Here is an 18398-nt window from a genome sequence, read left to right on the forward strand (position 1 = left end):
GCCCCCTGCTGGGTATGGCAGCATTTCCTACAGAGGCCAAGCCTTAGTGGAATGTCATTTACCCTTGAGAATTTCCATGGGAGGCCGCAGAGCAGGTATTATGGATCGAAAATGGTCAAGTCGGTGGGAAATACGGACCCTTTTCTGTGGCTGCTCCTAATTCTCCAAACCACGTGGTCAATTATCAGATGAAGGATAGTTTCATAGAGCAGGCAAAAAAAAAAAAAAAATTAACATTGATTGCTTCTGCCTCACAGATAAAAATTCTAATCCTTAAGTATGAGGTATTCTTTCTCTCTCTCTCTTTCTTTCTTTCTTTCTTTCTTTCTTTCTTTCTTTCTTTCTTTCTTTTTTCTTTTACAGAATTATATTTCTTTTTCCTTTTTTTAAGTTTTTTTTTAAATTTACATCCAAATTAGTTAGCATATAGTGCAACAGTGATTTCAGGAGTAGATTCCTTAATGCCCCTTCCTCATTTAGCCCCTCCCCCATTCCACAACCCCTCCAGTAACCCTCTGTTTGCCCTCCGTATTTAAGAGTCTCTTATGTTTTGTCTCCCTCCCCGTTTTTATATTATTTTTGTTTCCCTTCCCGTATGTTCATCTGTTTTGTCTCTTAAAGTCCTCGTATGAGTGAAGTCATAAGATTTTTGTCTTTCTCTGACTAATTTCACTTAGCATAATACCCTCCACGTAGTTCCATCCACGTAGTTGCAAATGGCAAGATTTCATTCTTTTTGATTGCCGAGTAATACTCCATTGTATATATATACCACATCTTCTTTATCCATTCATCCATCGATGGACATTTGGGCTCCTTCCATACTTTGCTTATTGTTGATAGCGCTGCTATAAACATGGGGGTGCATGTGTCCCTTCAAAACAGCATACCTGTATCCCTTAGATAAATACCTAGTAATGCAATTGCTGGGTCGTAGGGTAGTTTTATTTTTAATTTTTTGAGTCACCTCCATACCGTTTTCCAGAGTGGCTGCACCAGCTTGCATTGCCACCAACAATGCAAAAGAGATCCTCTTTCTCCACGTCCTCGCCAACATCTGTTGTTGCCTGAGTTGTGAATGTTAGCCATTCTGACAGGTGTGAGGTGGTATCTCATTGTGGTTTTTGATTTGTATTTCCCTGAGGATGAATGATGTTGAGCATTTTTTCATGTGTCAGTTGGCCATCTGGACGTCTTCTTTGGAGAAGTGTCTATTCATGTCTTTTGCCCATTTCTTCACTGGATTATTTGTTTTTCTGGTGTGGAGTTTGATAAGTTCTTTATAGATTTTGGATACTAACTCTTTATCTGATATGTCATTTGCAAATATCTTCTCCCATTCTGTCGGTTGCCTTTTAGTTTTGCTGATTGTTTCCTTCGCTATGCAGAATTTTATTTTGATAAGGTCCCAATAGTTCATTTTTGCTTTGGTTTCCCTTGCCTCCAGGGACATGTTGAGTAAGAAGTTGCTGCGGCCAAGATCAAAGAGGTTTTTGCCTGCTTTCTCCTCGAGGATTTTGATGGCTTTCTGTCTTACATTTAGGTCTTTCATTCATTTTGAGGTTATTTTTGTGTATGGTATAAGAAAGTGGTCCGGGTTCATTCTTCTGCATGTCTCTGTCCAGTTTTCCCAGCACTACTTGCTGAAGAGACTGTCTCTATTCCATTGGATATTCTCTCCTGCTTTGTCAAAGATTAGTTGGCCATACGTTTGTGGGTCCATTTCTGCGTTCTCTATTCTGTTCCATTGATCTGAGTGTCTGTTCTTGTGCCAGTACCATACTGTCTTGATGATTACAGCTTTGTAGTATAGCTTGAAGTCTGGGTGAGGTATACTTTCAACTGGTTAAATAAAACATCACTTTTCCTTTTTCTTGTATGAGGTTCAGAATAGATACAATATTTAGAGATAAACTAGCTGTCCTACTTAGCTTAACAAATGTCTACATAGCAGCAAAGGGGGAAATGCCTCGGTGTGCTGTCCAAGTCCTAGGGCTTCTGAGAATTTTTCTTCTCATTCACATCAGTGTTGATTCCTGAAGAAAAAAGCCTTTGGAACTATGATAGGGGCAGAGGGTGGGTGGGTACAGGGAGGAAGTCATTTCCTGGGCAGGTGTGCATCAAGAAAAGTTGATTTGAGGAAGAGAATCAGCTTTTTGGAAATGAGGGTTGTCTCAGAGATAGAAGTAATGCCTTCAGGTTTCCAGTGGAAAGAAAGCAGAATAGATCCAGCTTTCCCAAAGTCTGTATGTGTGTGTGCGTCATTGAATGTGGGGCATAGATCCATTTTCATGCTTCTAGGGTAAAGCCAGGGGTACACTTAAAAAAAAATGGTTCCCTGGTTCAGCCCAAACTGGACCAATTGTCAGGGTTCCTCATGTTGCCAGATCTTTATTTGGTACATTCACAGAATGGCAGGAACTGTCAAACAGCCAGGGCTGTAGAAAAAGGAGCTATTTTACTAAGGACGTTTTATGTACACAATGTTAGTTTCAACAAAACGTGGTCTCGGTCGACCAGGAAGCCTTTCAGTGGTAGGAAGGTTGAGACCCAGACAGGGCAGGGGACTAACCGAGCGCTGAGGCCAGGCTGTGTGCGTTCACGTATCCATTTCTGCGTGCAGACACGTGCGCCCCAAACCCTTGTTAAGATACTGGGGAGCCTGCTAGAGTCCAGGCTGTGAGATGGATAGAGAGGTTTCCTCGCTGGCGGGCTGTGTGGTGTCCTAGAAAGACAGACCCAGACCTTGAAGTCAGACCCACTTAGGTGTTCGACTAACCTTCTTCCTTATTAACTGCATTTTTAAAAGCACCTTACTTAGCTTTACTCACCCTCGTTTACTCATCTATGAAAGTCTTTCCTTGAAAGAAAGAAATGAGATAATATGTGTAAGGTGCTCGGTACTTAGCAGGTGCTTAGTGAGTGGTAGCTGATGATGTGAGATTTCACTCTGTTTCCTAGCGGATCTATATATACTCTGCTGTCCTTGAAGAAGCAGAGACAGAAAGAACACGTAGGATATTGATCGCCCGTAAAATGTCAGATGTGGACACTAAGAATAAATAGATGAAAGCCTGGTAGTTCCCCTTGGGCACCTTGTTGTCTCATGGTGAGACACACCTATAATGTCATGTTTTATAATGGACTCGGAATTCTGTATACAGTAATAACACGGAAGAATTTGTTCACTTAACGCGTCTAACCCTGTGCCATGCGTCTTGCACAGACTTTGAAATGCAGTCCTCTCCACAGCCCCGTCAAATAGATGCTGGTTATTACCTGCACATTAGAGTGTAAGAAACGGAGGCTCAGTGGAGCTACCAAATTTGCCCCAGAGTAGCACAGCTACTGTGTTTGGGGCGAGAGCAGGGAAGAGGGAGGAGGAGCCCGAGGGATCCAGAAAGACTCCACAGAAGGAGATGTGCCTCGCTGAGAGCTACAAGATGAGTAGGAATCTGTCACACGGGCTGCATTCGCAGGCGACAGAACAAGATGAACATAAGCAGGGAGGCGTGAGAAAGCCAGGCATGTTCAGGGACTTCAGATACTTCGGTATCGCTGCTGATCGTGTCCCAGGAGGGGAGTGGCTAGTGAGTGGCTAGCAGTCATCTTTGCACAGGTAGACAGGTGCCGGTCCTGCCACAGCCCGCTGTGACAGAGTGGGCCTCCTTATAGGGGAGGAGAAATGAGGGAGAGGTTTTGATGAAGGGGGTGCCCAGATCACTTACAGATACTCTTGTGACAAAAGTCACTTTGGTCCTAGTGGGAGAGATGGATTTAAGGGGTTTCGTTGAAAGCAGATAGACAAGGAAGGAAACTGACAATGATTTACCTAATCGTTCCCTCATTTAACAAGCATTTATTGAGCACATACTATCAGCTAGCTACTCTTGTAAATGTTGGGGGCCGCAGCCATGAACAGGTAACTTGTCCCCCATCTCTTGATGCTTATGTTATAGCAAGTGGACACAGATATAAACAAACAAGTGAATAAGAAAGCACCAAATGGTAACAAGGGCTATAGAGAAAATGAAAAAGAGTGATACAGTGGACCAAGGCTTTTTAGGACAACTCTTAAGCGGGAAGGGTCACCTTACTGACCTGGTGATGTTTAAGCCAAGACCAGATGGGCACATTTCTGAATAAATGGTAGTGAGGATGGAAAAGGAGGACCAATTGAAGAAGTTTGTTAAGTAGGTTTGGCAAAGCTTATCTACATCTGGGTTGAGGAAGGGTACCTAGTGTGAGCCTAAGGTTTCTAGTGGGAGCAGCAAATAAAAGGTAGCATAGTCCACAGGTTTAATGCCTGCCTGGGTTCTGATTATGCTTCCAACTGCGTGCTGTGTGACCTTGAGCAAACCACTTCACCTCTGTGCCTCAGTCTCCTCATCTATGAAATGGGTATAATAATAGTTCATACTTCATGAGTTATTGGGAGGAGCGTGCGTATGTGTGTGTCGTCTACAACAATTTGAATAGTGCCTGGTACATGGCTGGTATTTTACAGGTGCTTGCTCTGATTATTAATATATTACTGTTATTAAAATACTGAGTAAAGGGGGAAGAATTTGAAGTGTGGAAGTGATAGTGGATTTAATTTAGACACGTCGAGCGTGTTGGTGGAGAGGTAGATACACTAGCCAGTGGCCTGCACCTGTTTGAAGCTCAGGAGACAGGACTAAAACTACTTGTTTGGCAATGAGATTGTAGTCGAGGCAAGAGTCAGGATCAGCAGAGTGTAAGCAGAAGGCAAAGGAAGACGGAATTTGCAAAAGATTGCCCAGTAAGTAGAAAAGACAGAAATACAGATGTGAGAAGGAAGAATCCAAGAGGAAAGAGATAGGGAAGGTAAGCACTAAACAGGATCTTCTGCAGTGGCCGTTAGGATGTCACTGGGAACCACCAATTAGTTTTAGAAGGGTGTATGGGAAGGAAGGGAGAAGAGACTGAACATGGAGAATTTATTCCAGGAGTTTCCCTGGGAGGAAGAGAAACAGAGATGGAAGCTAGAGGAGAAAGCGGGGGTGATTGGGGAGAATTTTTGTTTTAATGTAGGGAGACACAAGCATGCTTTAAATCTACGAAGTAGAAACCCACAGGTCAAGGATGTGAATTTCAGAGAGGACATCATCCATTGATGCACTCAACAAACACTTACCAGTTGTGCAGTAGGTATTCACCGAGTTTCCAGGCTTGTCAAGGAGACAGTATTAACGCACCTGAGGGTATGGCTTAGAAAGTACAAACTTGGGTGTGTGCGTTAAAGGAAGGGTCCCGGGAGAGAGTATATCGAAGAAACTGGCCCCAGACAGAGGGGGCGGGGCCAGGGTGGAGTGGTTGAGTTCAGAACGGGTGAGCAGGAAGCAGTGGGATGAGATGAGATGAAATGGGGCAGGAACTTGGTTGGCCATGACCAGGACTTGAGTCTTTATGCCAAGAGCGTCAGGAAGCAATTGAGAGTCTTTAAGAAGGGAGGCGACAGCATCACATTTGCATCCTGGAAAGATTGCAGTGTGGAGAAAGGGTGGAGGCAGCCCTGGCGGGTGCAGGGAGATCAGCTGGGGCAGTTACAATAGTCCGATTAAGGGATGTGGGTGGCTTGGATTTGAGATGGTGGTTGTAGGGGTGTGTGTGTGTGGTGTGTGTGTGTGTGGGGGGGGGAAGCAGATGGATTCAGGATACATTTAGAGGATTAAAATGTCCAGGACTTGGTGATGGATTGGATTTAGAGTGTGAGAGAGCAGGGAGGTCCTCACAGTTAGTTCTGGGATTCCGACTTGGTCAGCTTGGCTGGTACCACTTACTGAAGATAAGGAAGCAAGGTTTCGGAGGAGGCAAGGAAAGATAGATCTAGATCACAGGTGAACAGATTGGCCTTGGACAGACCATAATGGCTGTGGATGCAGGTGAGTTCACACGCCATGTGGTGGGAAGGCGAGGAGGCTGATAGCAGCAGGATCTATTTTCTCCGTGTAATAGGAACAAAGATTATTTCCTAAGATCAAGGAAGGTGGACGGAGAATAAGTGTGAACTTTGGGTATAATCAGTTTGGGGGTTGCCTGTGTCACCTTTTCTCTGACGGGCTGAAAAGATGCCCACGTCTTCCGTGTCTCACTAGAACTCACCCTTGTTTCTTCCGGTTGGGGAAGGGAGAGCATGTTTTTTCACCCCTGTCTGAGAGGCTGTGGTTCGTTCTGTCCAGCACTGGCCTCCTGGTATGTGCTGTGTGGTTCCCTACTCTGTCTCCCCCTAGCCCAGGAGACCCCGGAGGACAGAAACGGTATCTCTTCTGTCTGGCATAGCGTAAGTGCTCGGCAGATGCTTGTGGAATTCGTGAACGAACAAATGGAGGGACCAAGGTAATGGAATTTGAGGCCACAGGGCAAGCCTCCGGGGTGGAAGGAAAGGCCAGAGTGCAGGCTCAGGAATTTCACCTCCGGTCTAGCCGCCAGAATCCATAGCCTCCTAGTAGAAGGAAAGATGCTTTCAGTTCTGCTGATCCGATCCCAGAAATTGGCCCCAAATAGCATATTTCCAAGAGCACCGTAGTTCCATCTACCCGCCCGGGCACTGAATTCCCCGTGGCCCCGTGGACACTCAGGTGACCTCTCGGCCAGCTCCCTCACCACGAGGACGGAGCCCAGTCGCAAACCCTCTGGGAGCGGTGCCCGCGGGCCCTCCCCCTCCCTCTGGCACCAGCAGCTGACATCACATGTAGGTACAGCCCCATCCTCCCTGGCGGAGGACGAAGGAGAGGAGGAAACTCACCAAGTGCCCAGAGCCTTGCCAGATGTTGAAAGACGGAGCGGGCCTCTGTTCGGAGCTGTGGCTTGGGCCGCAGCCAGAGGGGATCCTGGTAACAGGGAGCCTCAGGCTCTCCCTCCCCGGGGCCCTCCACCTGCCTGTGTCTGGGACTGAACACCAGGGCCGGGAGGGCTCCCGTGCAGGAGCTGCGGCAGACAGCTGAAGGAGCCGCGAAAGCAGCACGTCCATGCAGCTCTGGAGTGAGCCCCGAGCCCTTGAGGTCCCAGCTGCCATGTGGCGGGTCCTCCCCTGAGCCCAGCATGGTACAGAATCTGCGCTCCGAGACGGTCTCCTGCAGCACGGCCGTGAAGCAGGCCTGTCACTACCACGTCTCCTCCCTGAGGAAGAAGCTGTTCTTTCTACGAGCCAAGTAGGTGGCAGGGGGCCCCTGGAAAGTAGGACACGAGGACTCGGCCCTTGGCCTGGTCGGGGTTGACCCGGGGCTCTTCACAGAGGCAGGAGAGCTTTGGGGGGCTGGCCCCCGTGTTCGGGGGCTGTTGTAGTTCTTTGCCAAGTGACAGCCCCTCAGGAGGGAGGAGCGGGCTGTCGCAAGACGCTGAAGGTAAGGGATAGAGGGGTGCAGCCAGGCGAGGCTGTGTGGCCTTTGGTCGGAATGGATGGAACGCGTGACTGGGCCTTACTGTCTGCCAAGGATGTGTCCAGCTCTCCCCGCTCTTCGTAACTGGCCAGGGCTTGTTAATTTTCCTCCCTCATGGTACATCACTTAGGTTGGTAAAGAACTTGGAGGTCCCAAGAGAAAGGTGCGCTAGAGAATGGAATATTCTGTCCGGTGCCTTTGGGGTGTCGACAGTTCCATTCCAGCGAGAGAGAACCTGTGAGTGGGGTATTTGGGGGGTGTGGACTCTGTGCGTTCACTTCTTACAAGGTGTAGTCACTTGGGACTTTGCTCTGACTCCAGGGCCAGTCGAGCACACTGCCGGGGAGACGTGAGGATAAACCGGGTGTGGGGCGCTTTTTCCTGGTGGGGGGGTGGGGGGCTGTACCGGAACTGTGGTGCGGTGGCTCGCTGGTGAATATGTCCCTTTGTGACAAGCAGAGGGGAGGAGGTGTCCTGGAGGAGAGAGAGGTTCCAGCCCCTAGCATCTGAGTTAAACTCAGAGCCTGACGGGCGTTGGAGAGAGAGGGGCACGTAAGCCTGTGGGCAGGCTTCCGGGTTTTTTTTTTGTGAAGGGAAATACAGCAGTAAGTGGAAGGAAAGGTAGGACAAATGGAGGAAAGGTAGTGCGAGAGACTGAATGGAGGTAGATTGGGGATGGAGGTGCAGTAGATGATCTTGATTCTCTCTCTCTCTCTCTTACTCTCTCGCACACACGTAGGCATGGATGCCCATAAGTGTTTAGCCAACTGTTGATAAGAGTTGTCTCCCCTGAGGTGTTCTCATGGCAGAAGTTTTGAGGGCAGTGAACAGAGACTGAGTCCTTCCTCTTACGAGATGACTCCTCAGGTACTGACCACCCAGTACCCTGCACACAGCAAAAATCCAAGGGATAATGGCAGAAGAGATTCTCCGACCCTGTGGTACGGTGCTGGGGGCAGAGACACGATCCCTCAGCGGTCGTCTTGTGGAACTCAGGAACGCTTTGAAAACCGAACAACCTTCGATTAAGCTCTGGCTCTACCACTTACTGGCTCTGGGGCTCTCGCAAAATCCTGCCCTCTCTGAATGTTTCCTTCCTTAAGAATAGAGATAGCTGTACCTCTTTCGTGGAGGCTGTGAGAATCAAAATGACACAAAATGGAAGAAGGTCTTGGCCCTGTGTGTGGGACACAGTAGATGTCGTTGTGACTGCCAGCCAACAGCAGACTCGGGCTAAACCTGTGAGGAGAGCGGAAGGTGAGTTTTGAGCTGCTGGAGAGCCGTGCGTAGGTTGGAGAACTTGGTTCGGGTAAGCCACGAACAAGTCCGCAGTGGCCAGGAGAAGTCAGTCAGCGTAAACCCCGGCCTTCACTTGCCCAGCTTATTTTCCATTTTGGCGCTAACCCATCTTGTCGCTGGTTGTCGTCTGTCTCCTCCACTAGGGCCCTAACTAAGCTCCATGAGAGCAGGGGGCTGTCTTTGCTTCATTCACTAGTGTGGGCCTGACACCTGGGAGGTGCTCAGGAAAGATCGGTTAAAGGAGGGGCACCTGGTGACTCAGTCGGTTAAGTGTCCGCCCGAATCTTGCTTTTGGCTCAAGTCATGATCTTAAGGTTCCTGGGTTCGAGCCCTGCACTGGGTTCTGTGCTGACCGTGAAGAGCCTGCTTAGGACTCTCTCTTTCCCTCTCTTCTCTCTGCCCCTCCCCCGCGTGTGTGTGTGTGCTCTCGCTCGCTCTCTCTCTCAAAAATAAGTAAATAAACCTTCAAAAAAAAAAGAAAAGATTTGTTACATGAGTAAATGGGCGCATGAGTAACTATCTAAGACGTTTTTGCCAGCCTCTCGCGTTCTGTAATCGTGGAATTCTGTGACTATGCTCCAGACGGAGGGCCACGGACTAGCCCCTCTGTATCTGTTAATTGTGTGACGTTTTCATGCTCGTGGTCTGTGGTTAGTGACCGCCCCTCACCTGTTGTTCTCCTTTCTTGGATCCACGTACTCCTATCCTTGGGGGATGGTCTGGTCTTGGACAGACAGCACACATGGCATTTGAATAGGAGGGAGAAGGACCTTATTTTAGGTCTGGGCAGGGAAGCAAGTGGGTGTTCCTGCTTTCCCCTCCCTTCTCTAGTTCCCAGTTTGTAGTTCCTCGCTGGCAGTCCTGGCTGCTTCCGTCGCTGTCAGCAGAACTGTCTGCAGGTGTAACCGTCACCTGCTCAGTGTTTCTCCTACCCCAGCGTTTCTCCTTTCCTGCCCGAGAAAGGGGGATATTAATTATAGCTCAGCAAACGACGCTCACTCTGCTGATGCCATAGTTGGGATTTAGATTGGGACAACTGGCAGGCAGATGGTAAACCTCATTCCCTCGCTCCCCCCCCCCCCTCCTGCCGGGTGAAATCCCATCCTCCTATAGCCAGGGTGAAGAAGGAATGTGAGTGGGTGACAGTTCTGGGGGCTCAAGCAGGGACTCCACTTCCGGCTTGCCCTGCTCTGCATTTTTTTGCCTCCCTCTTACTCCAGGGTTGAGACGCAGTTGGAGGTCAAAATCCGGAGTTCTCTTCTCAGCTTGTTACTGATGAATCCTGTGAGCTCAGAGCACCTGTTTGCCGAGACCACTCCCTGCTTTCCCCGCTAGGCGAGAAGCCGTCGTACCGGAAGTCGATACTCCAGCCTTGTTGCAAACCCCTGTCTCAGTGAAAATTTTCTGAGCTATCTCCACCAGTGTATATTTATATAAATTATATGCGTGCACTGCTGTACTAAATGTTTTGCTTATTACAGACATTTTAAAAGGGTTAGATAAAAAGAAACATAATATATATGTTATAATATTTTGCATGAGTAAGTGTTCCTGTCCCTTGATGATGAACAGCCTACTTGGGAGACCAGGGAGGCCGCATCGCATGGGTTTCAGAATCGTGTGCATAACTTGATCAGTGTGCAGATTTCCTGGGCTCTTCTAATTCTGAGTGGTGTGGACTGGGGTGGGCCTAGGAATTTGCACAGTGAACACATATCCCAAAGTGATTCTGACTTGAGTGGTCTTGAACCTGGCTTTGAGAAATGTGCCCCGTTGCCCAAAGCCTCCTGTTATCCCTGAGCTAGCTAGCATCAAATACACAATTTAACAGTGAATAGTAACAGGACAGGGAGAGCCCAGTGCCCTGTTCCTGGCCTATGGCATCTCTTTTCAGGGAGCCCCTGGCAGACCCGTGGCTCCCTCAGGGACACTGGTGTCGTGCCTAGCTCCTGTTTTCCCTTATTGGTTGCTCCATAGACCAAGAAGCCCCATTCTGCAGCAAGGAGAAATGTGGGCGGGGTGTGTGTGCATGTGCATGGGGATATGTAATTAAAATAATCATTACATCTTATCTGTCACCAACTTTCCGGACTGCTCAATGCTTCTTTTCTTCTTATCCTCTGACGGGTGAGCAACAGACAGTTCACAGCAGGGCTCCCTCCTTCTCTTTGCTATTTCCTAGTCTGAAGGTGAAGGTCTCCCATCAAAATGCAGAGGAAAGCATTGTAACCCTGGTTCAGATGGTCCCAGGATTGGGAGAGGGGCTGAGGGAGTGGACGGTGTCTGAGTACCTCCCCAGAGGTTCCGTGCTGTCAGCGCAGAGCCTGACGTGGGGCTCGATCTCACAAACCATGAGATCGTGACCTGAGGCAAAATCAAGAGTCAGACACTTAGCTGAGCCACCCTGGCGCCCCTCCCTTGTGTCTTTTGTATGTGAACTGGCTGGGTGGTTCATGAAGTAGAATTCAACGCCAGACTCGAAACTCTTGAGTTTATGAATATGGCACCACAACAGGTTTGCGTGGGGATCCACAGAGCGACCAGTCTTACCTGTTGAGCTCCTTTCTCCCTAGAAGTAAAACACCCATGTTTCCTTTTCTTGGCATCTTAAACAGTGGGTGGACTTGAATCTGGCCAGGAGTGTGCATGTATCAGTTGTCCTTACCAAGTGGCCTGAAGTGGCCCTAAAGACGTGGCCCTAAAGAAGAGATTTAAGGAGGCTAATACCCTCTACTCCTTCCTGATTCGTGAATTTCTTCTTCAGTACCTACATCAAATGGTTATCTGCCTCTCGGTGAATAACTTCCATAGTCAGGAGATAGACTGGGGTTCCTCTCAGTAAAGAAACTTAGAATTATAGGAAACTACAGAGAATCTACGCATGTGATGAATAAATCCAAGACTATGAAAAATGCCTGTGTACTTAGTTTGTGGGCATGTGAGGTATTAATTGTCATTACTACTAATATCTGCTGTTTTGAGAGTTTATTATGTGTTCAGCACTGCACTTTACGTGTGCTTAAGAAAGCATGATTAAGAATTCAACCGTAATAGCAGGCCTATAAGGATAGTTGCTGTTTTATTCATTGTCTAGAGAAGGAAATGGAGGCTTAAATTGCCCACTGGCATTCTTTGTAAGTGATCAAGCTGAAATTCAACTCCAGATATTTAAAAAATATGTTTATTCATTTTTGAAAGATAGAGACAGAGCACAAGCATGGGTGAGGCGGAGAGAGAGGGGGACACAGAATCCAAAGCAGGCTCCAGGCTCTGAGCTGTCAGCACAGAGCTCGACGCGAGGCTCGGACCCATGAACCGTGATCATGATCTGAGCCGAAGTCGGACGCTTAACCCACTGAGCCACCCAGGTGCCCCTGACTCCAGAGATTTTTATTTGCAACCTTTTATGACTTTCCCCTTGAGACAGCATCCATGTGGCTATCAGGACACTTGGGGCCCAGTGCTGAACCTTCTGCTTTTCCTTATGTCGGATGGATCTTCCTTCACCAGCTTCCTGGACCTAAAGCTCCAAATGTGGAGTGTGTAAACGAGTTTGTTAGTGAAAGTTATCTCTTGTGAAGCTTCAAGCCGGACGGAACAGGAGACAGATCGACAAGGAGAGAATAGGCCCCGGTGATTTTGAATGATACGTGTTAAATATGCCTGAGAGCCACACAGCTGGGGTTGTTTTGAGTATGTTCCTTATGCCTTGTGGATATTGAGAAGTGCTGTAGACTTTTCACCAGCAAGTTATTTATAGGAAAGTTCTAGTACATTTCTGATGCTTTCTTTCAGTTTCACTATTATGCCTAAACCGCAGAATAAAATGGGTCACTCTGACCTCTCTGCGGGTACCAGGTGAAGCCCCTATGGGTACCAGCCTGAGCTGCAAAAAGTTCACCTTCCCTTGGGGGTCTCTCCGCCGGGCTCACCAGCACCCTCTGCTGGCAGTGGCTTTGCTGGAGAGGAGAGAGCGGGGCCACCTGAGCCCTCCTCAGTAGTGAGATCAGTGTGAGTCGGCAGGCAGGAGGCAAGGGGAGTGCCCTGGACCCCACTTCTTCTACCCTGGAGGGTAGGACTGTCTAAGCCCAACAACTCCCGCCTCTTAGGACGAGGACACTAGGAGAAGGCACCTGCCATTGCAAAGGCAGAGGAGCTGTGGAAATGGGTTTGTCCGTTCTTCTTAGACCCTCTACTCAGATTCCTCTGGGGCCAGCGGAGTTCTTCCTTGGACGTCTATTTTCCTTGGTCCTTCTTTTCTTCCCCACCCCACCCAGCTTCTGTAGCTTAATGGTCTGGTTTTTGTTTTTAATTTTTTTAATGTTTTTTTTCATTTCTGAGAGAGAGAGACAGACAGACAGAATCCAAAGCAGGCTCCAGGCTCCGAGCTGTCAGCACAGAGCCCGATGTAGGGCTCAAACCCACGAGCTGTGAGATCATGACCTGAGCTGAAGTTGGACGCATAACCGACTGAGCCACCCAGGCACCCCTGTGTTTTGTTTTCTGATGTGATTGCGACAGCCCTCCATGGTGGAGCCTGTATCCCTCGGGGATGTTGGATGGGGAGGGGGTTACCTAACAGCAGTCTGGAGGGGACAGTAGTCCCTGGAAGCATTCCCCTCCACATTGCCCTTTTTTGTGCCGGCTTTGCACCTTTTCCCCTGCCTCTGGCCTGAGAATTGGCGGGGATCTACAGCTGTGTCTTTTGGCCCCCGGCTCAGTTAATCCTGTGGCTTCTTATATGCTCTCACCCTGAATGGCTGTGTGAAAGGCTCCAGAGGGCTTGGCAGCCTGCTGTAGGTCTTTTGTGAAAATTGGTGCAGGTGCAAAAGGAAACCCCCAAAGAAGGAGGTGCAAGCACTTACCTGCCTTATGCTTTGGTGACCCTTCTCATTTTCTTTTATTTTCTTTTTAAAAATGTTTTTATTTATTTTTGAGAGAGAGAGACAGAGTGAGCATGGAGGGGCAGAGAGAGAGAGAGAGAGAGAGAGAGAGAGAATCCATGCAGGCTCTGCACTGTCAGCGCAGAGCCTGACGCGGGGCTCGAACTCATGAACTGTGAGATGGTGACCTGAGCCGAAATCAAGAGTCAGATGCTCAACCGACCGAGCCACCCAGGCGCCCCAACTCTTTTCATTTTCAAAGCACTTGCACAAAGTTGTCATGTGAAAGTCCAGTTTGGGGACCAGCTGCTGGCTGGAGGCCATATCATGAGGCCTGGAGGTGGCAGGGAAGGGCTTGTGTAATCAGAGCGCTGCGAGCTTCACGTGGACACCAAGTGAAGACAGAGGGACATTAGGGGAACTCGTGGAGTTCCCATTGTTCCCAACCCCTGACTGCCTTTAAGACAGTAATTGTGAAGACAGCATTATTTCAGTTAACATTTAGTGACTGTTCCCGGTATGTGTCAGTCACTGGGCTCACATTTAAATTTCACCATTTTGGTGTGCCTGCATGGCTCAGTCAGTTGAGCGTCCGATTTCGACTCAGGTCATGATCTCACGGTTTGTGGGTTCCAGCCTCACATCGGGCTCTATGCTGACAGCTCAGAGCCTGGAGCCTGCTTTGGATTCTGGTCTCCCTCTCCCTGTGTCCCTCCCCCACTCATACTCTGTCTTTCTCTCTCTCTCTCAAAAATAAACAAACATTGAAAAACATTTTAAAAATGTCTCCATTTTGCTATGAAACAGTAGTCCTCTTATCTCCATTTTAGAGTTTACAAAACTGAGGCTTAGAGAGGTTTTGTAATTCGCATAAGATCACACAGCTGTTTTTAAAAAAATGTTTATTTTGAGAGAGGGCGTCCATGCATGTGAGTGCGGGGGGAGCAGAGAGGGGGAGAGAGAGAGAGAGATAGAATCCCAAACAGGCTCTGCGTGCCTGACTTGGGGCTCGAACCCACAAACCAGGAGATCATGACCTAAGCTGAAACCAAGAGTCTGACGCTCAACTGGCTGAGCCACCCAGGCACTCTGAGATCACACAACCCTTATACGATGGGCTGGAATCTGAATCTAGGCAACTTGACTGTAGAGTTCAACCGCTATGCAATGCTGCCCTGTCCAGCTCTAGAGGCTAATGTTGAGGGGGTAGCATTTATATTCCTGTTGCTTGTGAGGCCTCAGGAATTGCTAGTGGCTGAGGGGGGCGGGCCTCCCTCCCCTTTGTCTATCTTGTTTTACCCTGAGGAACTCAGTTGCAGAAGGGCACCAATACCAGCAAAGACACTCAGTATTGCACAAAGTACGAGTTTCCCTAAGCTGGCATCGTCCCTTTGTCCCGCCTGGAGTACTTGCACTCAAATAGGCCTGTTTCTCTCCTCTTGACTTCATTTTTTTTTTTTTTTTTTTAATTTATTTATTTTGAGAGAGAGCGAGAAAGCACAAGCCGGGGACGGGGCAGAGAGAAGAGAGACAGAATCCCAAGCAGGCTCCGCGCCATCACCGCAGAGCCCGATGCAGAGCTTGAACTCAGGAACTGTGAGACCATGACCTGAGCTGCATGCTTAACCACCTGGGCCGCCCAGGTACCCACCCCTCTCCTCTTGACTTCAGAGCTGAGGGTGCTGTCTTCTAGGTGACTGGTCCCAAAGCTACTTCCTTTCCTCCTGGAACCTGAACCTTAATCCTTACCACCCACCTCACTCGCTCCAGTCCTGCCTGCTTGAGCAACCTCCTCCAGCCCAGACCCCCACAACAGCAGGGCCATCGCCAGGGATCAGGCCCGCTTGGCAAGACCATTCTAGACTTGAACTTTGCAGTGTTAGCTGCCGTCTCTCTAGTTTCCTCATGCTGGGCAGTTCTGTCCATCCATAGCTCCTCACAGATGCTTTAGTCATATCCTCTCGGAACTTCCCACTTTGAGTTTTTAATTTCTCGGTCTCCTTTCTCCTCCCACCTCCAACCTGATCAGCTTCCCTGATTTTCTTTGTCAGTCTTTCCTCCCCTTCTTTATTTTTGTTCGGACTCTTTTTTACTGTTCTTTGATGATTTTTTTCCCCAAACTCCCCCACATGTCCCCCTTAATGTCCACTGCCATTCAGTATTACTTGCAAGTGTCTCTGGTTGTAGTTCTTGTCCTTGTTCCTTTTCTGCCCTTTTTCTTATTCTAATGACTGTCTCACCCCCCCCCCCCCCCCCGTCTTTATTCATCTAAAAACGCAGGTGGGATTGTTTTCTGTCCAGTCTACCTCTGCCATCGTCAGCTCTGAAGACTTAAAATTTCATGTTCTGGGTGGGGGGAAAGTCACATGGATTAGGGGAAGGGGCAAACCACTGAATAATACTGAAAAAAAAATCTAACACTTAAGACACAGTTTTAAGCCCTTTAGCATGTTATCTGCATATAGTCTATGAGTTGAGTAACATCCTCTCTGCCTTACAGATGAGGAATGGGGGCACAGAGGCTAAGTAACCAGCCTGAGGGTCACACAGATGGTGGGCAGTTGAGTCAGAATTCCAACCTGCGCAGAATAGCCGGAGAGGCATGCTCGTCAGCACACTCGACTGCCTCTCTCCAGAGTTGATGGTTAACCGGCAAAAGATGAGAAGTCACCTTCTGGTCCCTGAATCCAACATGCACAGTCATGGGAACACACACGCTGCCCTTTTCTCCTTCATCTGCCTCTCTTTCTCCCTTCCTCTTTCTTTTTCTGTCTCTTCTCTTGAGAGAAGCTGTCATTTTCTGTGCTCACAGAGCAAAGACATCAAGTGACCTCTCAAGGTCTTCATGTTTGTGATCTCCTGTAGTTTGTGAACCTCTCCCTGTTTCCTCACCATCTTTTCTGTTTAAAGTCAGACTGCAGGGGGGCACCTGGGTGGCTCAGTTGGTTAAGCGTCGGACTTCAGCCCGGGTCATGATCTCACAGCTCGTGGGTTCGAGCCCCGCATTGGGCTGTGTACTGACAGCTCAGAGCCTAGAACCTGCTTCAGATTCTGTGTCTCCCTCTGTCTCTGCCCCTCCCCTACTCACACTCTGTCTCTCTCAAATAAATATTAAAAATAAAAAATAAAGTCAGACTGCAGGGAGGAGTTGTACCTTTTTGGCTAAGGTGTCTGACCCACGTTTGTGGTCAAGCTGCACATTGGATAAGCAGTGCAAATATGGCCGCACCACTGCCCATTGCTCAGAGAACTACATATCCCATGGTGCAGCAGGAGGACACTGGTCTGACCAGGGTTTGAAACTGGCTTGCTTGGCTTCCTTGTGCCCTGCCCACCAATAGGCAGCTGCTTTAGAGGAGGCTCTTCCTAAAGAAGCAGGTGCAGTGTCCAGCCTCTGAGCTGTCTTTAGGGAACTGGGTGCCTGTCCTTCCCAGGACACCCTACCCATCCTCCACCAAAACCTCACTCTAGCCTCTTTTCAGGTATCTGGGTTTTTTTTGTTGTTGTTACTTGTTTTTCTTCCTTAATTTGTTGCATAAGTATAGTGATTAAGGAGTTAGAATATAATACCTAGGGTAAAGTCATTAGTACAAATAATTCCCCTGGAGAGAAAATGATGTAATGATATGGTAAAGAGCTTCCCATCCATCTCTCTGTCTCTCTCTCTGTCTCTCTCTCTCTATCCATCTTTCTGTCTTTTTACTAAATATGAGGTCAAATGGAGCGCAATGAACTTGCAGAAGAGGGAGCTTCTGGTCTCTAGCTCAAAGAGCAAACGGATAGACTAGAGGAGTTACTTCTCCCAGAAGAAATTATTAGATGGATTCCTTTCTGGTTAGCAGAGGTGTGGATGCAGTGGCTTGTTAATTGATCCACTGCATCAGTTTTCCTTTCTTTTTCCCCTTTCAGTGTCATTTTCTTTTCTTTCTTCCCTCCTGGAATTATCTTTGGACTCTGGGACATACTTCTTCCCTCCTTTCTCATTGAAACCAAGCATTATCCCCTACCTCCTTCTGTGCCCCATCTCCTGCATTATCTGTTCTATAGCTAACAGCTCTCTTCCTGCTGCTTTGAGTCCAGGACTCAATATAAATTGCTTTGTAAAAACATGGCTGCTTCTGGCTGAGCAGCATTCTGAAAATGCTGTCTGCTGTGTTCAGCATCCAGGGCTGTGTGACGGTTGGTTGCCATTAAGAACCGAGGAGGTACATGTGTTTGGTCATTTGGGACACTGGGCAGGGTCCTGTTAACACGGGTCTGATTTCTGCATGATTTTGATGAAACAGAACATCCTCCTTCGTGGGTACTAGCCTTCTGCTCTCCATCTGTCTGTGCATTTGACTGTCAGCCCAGGAACAGAGAGGACCGCAGGCCAGAGCGATAGCCAGAAGGAACATTACAGGCCTCTGAGCAGAGATGATTCGTGTGGAACCAGCGCAGCCTGCACACTTTTGGCTTTTTTGTGCAGGTTATGATAGAATACCTTTAGTGCTGTCCTAGCAGCGCCCCGTACCCTTTCCAAGTGGATTGTATCTATGACCATGGGGCAGTGAGCTAAAGAAAACCAATCCATCGGCCCAGATGGTGTCCCACTACTTTTACTCCTGTCCTTTTTCATTTCGCTGTATGGAACTTTCATGCCCCTTGGCTAATAGAGTGAGATGGGATGGGATAGGCAAGGGATACATGATATATTCAGTGTTTATGGTGACTGGAACCAGGAACATATCCCCCCGCCTTCATTTTAATCTTGGTAATTGACCAGTTTGGTCAGATGGCTTAGTCTACTCTGCTACCTAAATAAAGTGAACGT

At 48.3% G+C, this 18398-nt stretch overlaps 1 protein-coding gene across 12 annotated transcripts in view; it reads left to right on the forward strand.

Moving 5' to 3' along the window:
* GRAMD1B (GRAM domain containing 1B) overlaps nt 1-18398 on the forward strand; it is a 246383-nt gene that overhangs the window by 111664 nt on the left and 116321 nt on the right. Inside the window, exon 1 of one of the 12 annotated variants that reach the window (XM_045483236.1) lies at nt 6950-7175. The exons of the other annotated variants lie outside the window; for them this stretch is intronic. Within the exon in view, the coding sequence (XP_045339192.1) occupies nt 7066-7175 (110 nt within the window). The 5' untranslated portion in view covers nt 6950-7065. Of the gene's footprint in view, nt 1-6949; nt 7176-18398 lie in introns of those variants that run through there. 12 annotated transcript variants of the gene reach the window in all.

Source organism: Leopardus geoffroyi, chromosome D1 (genome assembly GCF_018350155.1).
Source record: "Leopardus geoffroyi isolate Oge1 chromosome D1, O.geoffroyi_Oge1_pat1.0, whole genome shotgun sequence".
Lineage (NCBI taxonomy): Eukaryota > Metazoa > Chordata > Mammalia > Carnivora > Felidae > Leopardus > Leopardus geoffroyi.